The 7,224-nt window shown below is 49.7% G+C and overlaps 1 protein-coding gene across 1 annotated transcript in view; it reads left to right on the top strand.

Annotated features, from left to right (window-relative positions):
- The first annotated feature begins 214 nt into the window (after positions 1 to 214).
- LOC100902981 (very-long-chain 3-oxoacyl-CoA reductase-B) overlaps positions 215 to 7,224 on the top strand; it is a 10,672-nt gene continuing 3,662 nt past the window's right edge. The window contains exons 1-4 of the mRNA XM_029110949.1: positions 215 to 309; positions 649 to 1,672; positions 4,389 to 4,492; positions 6,747 to 6,801. Of these exons, the coding sequence (XP_028966782.1) occupies positions 654 to 1,672; positions 4,389 to 4,492; positions 6,747 to 6,801 (1,178 nt within the window). The 5' untranslated portion in view covers positions 215 to 309; positions 649 to 653. The remainder of the gene's footprint in view (positions 310 to 648; positions 1,673 to 4,388; positions 4,493 to 6,746; positions 6,802 to 7,224) is intronic.

Raw genomic sequence — 7,224 nt, 5'->3', positions numbered from 1 at the left:
TGTCAACTAGAATCTTCCTTGAGAATTCTCTTGTTCCTCGGAAATGAAACGTTCAGGGAGATCATTCCACAAACACAAGCCCGTTCGGCAACCTTGAGCTGCGCTCCGATCGTGCTACTCCTGTATGAAGCTGCGGCGGAGCGGTCTCAAATATGTTGAGTCCGCGAGACGATGTTTAGGTGTGTGATTCCGCGGATATAACAGAATTCGCGCATTCACAATTGGTGCCCTAGTGGGAGCGCTCGGAGCACTCTGCCTTAGTTTCCGCTCAACAATCGTTCGGATTGCGCTCCAAAAAACTTTCTCTAGGTGGGTGAAAAATACTCCACGGACTGACAGTTAAGCAGGTGGAACCCATCGGATCGCGGAATAATTTGTCCTCGATAGGTGATATTTTCTGAGAATATCTACCGAGTTCACTCCCTATGAGAGGGGCGAAACCAATTTGATCCCAGTCCATCGTGGACGAACACCAGGAGATGAGCAGCGGAGCTGAACGATAATCCGTATACCGACTCGCTTCGGGGGGCAATCTTCTTAACTCTCTTGTTGCCGAATGAGAAGTCCTGGAGCCACGAAATGATTCCCCGGAAAAGGTCAGAAACTAGAAATACAAATCTAACCGAAGCATTTTCTTTATCTCTTCAGCGGAAATGGATCAGAATTGCGTTTTCCAAAACGCCGACATGTCGTTCGCGGCGAGGCTCATTACCTATTCGGGACTGCTGTTCCTGGTTGTGGGTACGCTCCGCCTGCTGCAATCATTGGTCCGTGGAGCGTACCACTGCTTCCTGGGCCAAGTCCTCGGTCACAACGTGAACTTCCAAATGTTCGCCGGGAAATGGGCTGTCGTCACGGGAGCGTCCGATGGCATCGGCAGGGCCTACGCGGAACAGCTCGCGCAGAAGGGTATCAACATCTGGTTGATATCCAGGACTCAGTCGAAGCTCGATGAGGTCGCTGCCGTGATCCAGGACAAGTTCAAAGTTGAAACGAAAACCCTGTCTGTCGACTTCTCTTCGAACGATCGCGGCTGCTACGAAGTCATCCGCAAGCTCATCTCGAATCTCGAAGTCGCTGTGCTGGTGAACAATGTCGGCATGAGTTTCCCGTACCCGGAGTATTTCACCGAGGTGCCCGATGGTGATCACCTCATTGATCAGATGATCCAGGCCAACTGCACGTCGGGAACTCTGATGATGCGTCTTTTTCTTCCGGGAATGGCTTCTCGACACAGTGGAGTTGTCATTAACGTGTCGTCCTTGTCGAACATGTACCCGTTGCCGCTGCTCGGCGTCTACGCGGGAACGAAAAGCTATATGGAATTCCTCTCCCAGGCGACCGCATGTGAATATCAGAATCTCGGAGTCATCGTTCAGTCAGTGAAGCCAGCGTTCGTGTCGACGAAAATGTCCAAGATCCGCAAAGCCAGCCTCAATGTTCCGACCCCGGATGCCTATGTCCGACGAGCCCTCACCACCGTCGGACTAGAGACGTCAACCTACGGTTATATCCCCCATAAGATACGCGGCTATTTCCAGGAGGTAGCTTTTAACAGCATGCCTCTCCACTGTATGTTGTCCTTGTCTCTCAGGATGATGTCCGGACTTAGAGCCCTTCGCTACAAGAAGGATAAGAGAGAGGACCCTATTCAGCAACTCAAAAAACGACAGTAGATCGAGTCAGGCAGCTCGAAGACTTTTTAGATTTAGTATGATATTCAACGCCATTCCAACAGAGATTAGATCTATGTGACACTGTATTCTATAGTATTTATGTACGGAGTGTATACTGTGATGCCATGGCATTGCCAGGCTGACCTGGCGAATGTAACGGTTCGAGATTTCTGTCCAATTATGTGGTGAATAAAATGTGATATCTTTCAACAAAATGTTATCCGAAGCTCGCTCGACCCTCCGGGGGCTCATTATCCTGACTAGAATCAGCGCGTTTGCCTCGAGAGAAATCTCAGATGAGAACTCGTTGGCTGGGATTCCCTCCGCTGAAAGCACCCGATTGCATCGAAGTAATACGAACAGATTCTCAATTATATGGATCAAGGCCTTGGTGATGCTTTCGGTACCCGATGATAATGATCATTCTCAGGAGCAAGCGTTCGCTTCTCGAATGTTTTTTCCGGTTTTCATGATTGAAGAATCTCTGAATTCAAGTACGTATCTCCTTCAATTGGAGGCAATGCTCTGAGAACATTTAAAAGAATTGAGGAGCATCCTCCGGTTGAGGGGTGAGAGAGGGGCATCCCACGGTCCGGATCAAAAAGCGTGAATAGTGGATATTACTCGAAGGGTACGAGACTGTATATATAGAGCGGAAAAACGCACATCTGCTCCGAGCGATTGGCCCCGGTACGTGGACTGTTCTTGAGGTGGCGGACAGACGCGGGGAGGCGGGCCAATCGGAAGTTTCCCGAGAAACCTTTATCCTTTAGGTTTTTTTTGCCTGGTAGTCCACCCAAGTCATTCGTGAACAACCACCAGCCCAGAAACTTCGATTCATTCGGAAGCTCTGAGAATTGGAGAAAGAGATAGAGTTCTGCTTGCTCGGTGCCGGTTGCGTAATTGCTGTTGAGGAGAGCTTTTAGCGTTGAACTACGCTATAGCCCCCGGTAGGTCGACAAACAGGGGTGCGAATCGTGAAAAATGGTCACAAACTCCATCGTCGATATTCTCGAAAACAAAGCATTTTATGAGGAAAACTGTTATGGGCAAATATGTGGGAGTGCTTGTGAGGCATCGTCAGAAGGTCATGCCGAACTCGAGAATCCTTTCTTCGGGTTGAAATAGGCCATAATATAGGCTCGATTTCAAAATACTCGAGAACTACGCATCCCAGCACAAATATCATGATGGCAAGAAATGTTTAGCTTCGGCAACTTCGACCGCCTAGACGATAGCGGCTCGATTCCGTCAACTACTTACGAAAAAGAAGGCGATCTCACTTTTCGGAATTCAATCGTGCCTTGAAAGACACAATTCGCTTCCGCAGAAACATTTGAGCGAAAAAAACCTATTCTCCGATAAGTATACCAATGATCGCACACGAGATAATGATTTCCATTATGATCAAGAGGGAAAATTCGAGGATATCCGCGATGAGTCGAAGTGGCGCCTTTTATTCATACGAAGTTATCTCATCATTTCATGGTGAAAACGATTCTCACTGTGAGTGGAAAGAGGAGTCAACAGACCTCATCGCATGATAATTTTCTCGCCCGAAGATGCCACTTAATGTCACTTTCTCAAGCGTACCAATTGCCTTCCCAGAAACCCTTGAACGATGCATTCCAATTAAAGAATCGAAGTGAGAGCCCAGTGCAGTAGAGCTGATGTCGATGAATTGGAAACTACTCCATCTCTGGGAGATAGGAGAGAGCAGAGCAGTCAGAAAATGTCTCCTAATTCTTTTCCGGGACTACGTCGACTGGAATTATAAGGGCAGTGGTGAACCCCGACCCTTCGATACATTCCATATGTATTTCAGTCTACGTACTCCAGTTCCGACAACCTTCTGGTTGCTACGTTTTGTGGAACAAATATTCGGACACGTGAGGCATCATGCATATCACTCAACAACATAAGTTACTTCAGTTAACATAAACCTGTATTCTTCTGTATGAAGAATCATTCAAGTAAAGTTGTTTCATGACCGTAAATCCTGTTGTATTTGTGGAAAACAAAATTCTCATTTGGGAGAGCCTGATATTTTGATATAAACATGTCTAAGAATACAGGTGAGAATTCAGAAGAGCGTAGTTCTACGCTCATTATCCGACTGAGTTAGATACTCAGTCGATGGCCTGCGTGTTTTTTCATCTTGGTCGCTGATAGGCGAGAGCGAATGGAGGCCGAGCGAACGTGTCAACGTCTCCCGTCGAAATCGATAGCCGCACCTGAATCCACAATGGTGAATTCGACCCCCTTAAGTCAGTCAGATGGAACCTCATATCATCAGAATTGGACGATCCGGATTTCCCGATGGACGATCATCACTGGGCCCCGGAAGTTCTGAGACCGAAGTGCTTGTGGACTCTCGAAAAGAGTAATCTTTGCGGGCGGAGATCCATCGCTATCAGCAGCGTCGCCATTGTTGGAAAAGACACGCTCGGACGATCGGGACACGCGAGGGATATTTCCCTCAGTTTGCATTTCTGATCATTTTCCCAGTCACGGAACATCGTAAGTGCTCAAGTGAAGATGTTGAACGCGTATTCGTCATGGAGCTTGTGGAGCGCCCCATCTGCGGGGTCTTCGTGATTCTGCATCTGAGCGTCGGAGTACCCTTGGCTTGGACTTCGGTGGGGAACGTCAAGTCGAAGTGTTCGCCGGGATACCGTTCGCGAAACCGGCCCTGAAACTCAATCGTTCCAGACCGCCAGAGAAATTGAAACGTTTCCCGTGGATTTCGAGGTTCGCTTCGTTCGGCGTGGTCAAATATCCCGCGTCCTGTGTTCAGTTGCCGGCCACCAACACGAGTGAGGACTGTCTGTATCTATCTGTGTGGAGACGTCAGGGAACAATCGCAATAATCGGAAACCAGTAGTCGTAATCATACATGACAGCGGCTTCTACAGAGGGAGTCGCCAAGGTGAATGGCAACTCCAGAGGTGAGCACATCCGGAGACCATGTACAAAGCGGCACGGTGGAGAAATATGAAAAAGAAAACATTCGGCCAAACGATACGAGTCCTGAAGTACCCGCTCCTTCTTGAGAAGTCTATGCTCGGCATCGGCGTCGTAGAGCACATGGTGGGCCGGTCACATGAACTTTGGGCTTCGAAACGATGAACCGCTACGCTATCTTCTGCACTCCGCTTATCCCTCGCAGCAGAGCTTGGAGCGAATCTTCGGCTCTGGAAAGTCCGATTTTTCTTCCCACTTGGCCTCGGAACGAATGATACCCGGGACGTCTCGGAGTGTTTCCTGTGCCCGGTCGATAGAACGATCAGTGGTCGATCCTTCACAACATGTCCAGGTTGAAGACACGCTTGACGAGACTGTGGAGGGAGCAGAGGAGCAGGGAGCTGCAGAAGGAGAGAAAGTCGTCGAAGAAAAGGAAGTCAAGGTCGAGGAAAAAATGGACGAATAATGCATAGGAGAAGAAGAGGAAGACACGGAAGTAGAGCAAGATGAAGAGGAAGACATGAGGAGAGAGGAAGAATTACGAGAGGGTCGGGGACGAGAGGACGGTGGATATCGGCGAGAATTAAGCCCGTGGCTCGGAATCGACCGTGCCGCTCGACTACCCAGTCACGGTCGGATATCAAGAGTGTCCTGTAGAGCAATCCTGCTTTAGGAGTACTTCATTCGGCATTTCTGGGAAGCCTATGGGGCAGCTCAATAATAATGATTTTCCGGAAAGACAATCCGGCGCTGGACGGCGCCTATGACCAAATCAGAAGGTATTCAAATTGACAGAATGTGGGAGCGATGTAATTAATAAATTCTATGGTGCTGATGGGGTCCTCCTTGACCTGAGTGTACATGTGTCCACTCTCCACGCTCTGTTTGCATGCTCTTGGCGAGGTGCCTCTGAGTTAGATGAAGTCTCCATCGCAGCGAGTCCACGAGTAGAACTTGAGAATCAGGGAAAATTGCGGAGAAGCGACGGAACCAGTCGAGTTTGTTTTCTGGAACCGAGTGGTTGTTTTTTGAGCTGTCCATCTTGAGAAGGAAGCAAATCGAGGCTTCGGCACGCATCTGGAGTGGAAGCCGTCTGGAGTAGAATCGCGGCTTCAGCTGTGTCGTCTGGAATAAATGGGCTGGAATTCTCAGCAATATTCGATAGCAGCCGATGACCCAAGACCCTTGGCTACACGCGTACTGGATGCGGTGTGAGCTGAGTTCTGGGGATGGTCTCGCGATTCTATCCCTCTCGCCGTCGGCTTGTATAGGAGTGCACGATTCACGATATCGTGTATCGCGCGTCTCTCTATGCTTTACATAAGACGAAGTATCATCAGGGACTCCATACACGTCTGCTCTTCCTTTCTCCTACCGTTACCCCCCCCAAATTGATTCACTCCCTCCTGGGTGTCCAGAGGAGATAATTCTCTTTCGTCCCAACATGCCCCCCTTCATCCTCTTGATCAAAGGAACGATGAGAAATCCCGAGGAAGATTTTCGAATTCCACCCTTCCAGCCACAAAAGGTCCCGGGTACTTTTTGTTGAGCGGAGATGGACCGAATCCCACGAGAATTTGGTTGCCGCAAGCAATACTCGCAAACTTTTGGCTCTGACGTCTATCGAACTGTTTTTCATGCAGCATCTTCTTCCTCAACTCACCCCCTCCGCTCCTGTGTTCAATCAATTTTTCCTGGTCTTCAGTTCCTGAAATCTTGACCGGCTTCTCCGTTCGGCGCGGAAAGAGAAGTGCCCGCATCCCCAGTGCCGCAGAACTCATGTGCATCTCCGGACCACGGATTAGCCGTTCCGCTGAATTTGATTTGCTTGCCCAGAAAACGGAAGTCGAAAGTCAGATGGCGGCTTCCAATGATTCGTGAACAGCTTATGAAGGATTCGATCATCCGGACGCTCGCCGTCTGCTTTGGAAATGTGGTAGCCAATGTCGTTGATGAGTACACAAGGCGAACCGATTGCGTTTTCACCGTTGACTGCTGACTCATCAGGAACTCAATTTTCTCCCGGCGGATTCGCTTCGACTTCGATCACGGGGTTCCCGGTGAGGTGCGGCCCTCTTCTACGAACGTCTCAAGGGTTGACTGCAGACGCTTCCTCGACACAAAGCTGGCTTCACGGTTCTTTTGGCTCGCTGATTGTCACGTTTAGAAGCACTCGAGCTCATCGGACTCTGTTGCAAGCAGCCACATCACTTTTCGAATTCTGCGGCGCTACCATCGACCCAAGCAGCACGACACCGATCGTCCCCCCCCCTGGCTACGCCTTGGTGGGGAAGCCGTGGGAACTCACCTAAGGGTCCGCGAACTATGGGAGGAGATCCTTCGCGACCGACGGCCCCTGCCTGCTGACTCCCGCTTGATCGCACCTCAAACCAAAAATGGGTGGGTTGACGGAGGATCTCTTCGCTTGACGCCTGGCCGTCAAGGAAGCTTCAATATACTGCCGTTGAATCCATCTGACTGACATGGGACGAGGGAAGTTGGAAACAGTTCGAAAGCCAATGCAGTCGAGCTCCTCATTTCTCACAACGAGCACGCTAGTGGCAGCGACATTGCTTCGTCATAC

The sequence above is a fragment of the Galendromus occidentalis genome, unplaced genomic scaffold, assembly GCF_000255335.2.
Source record: "Galendromus occidentalis unplaced genomic scaffold, Mocc_1.1 scf7180000077182, whole genome shotgun sequence".
In the NCBI taxonomy this organism is placed as follows: Eukaryota; Metazoa; Arthropoda; class Arachnida; order Mesostigmata; family Phytoseiidae; genus Galendromus; species Galendromus occidentalis.
This window is presented reverse-complemented; position numbering and strand designations above follow the sequence as displayed.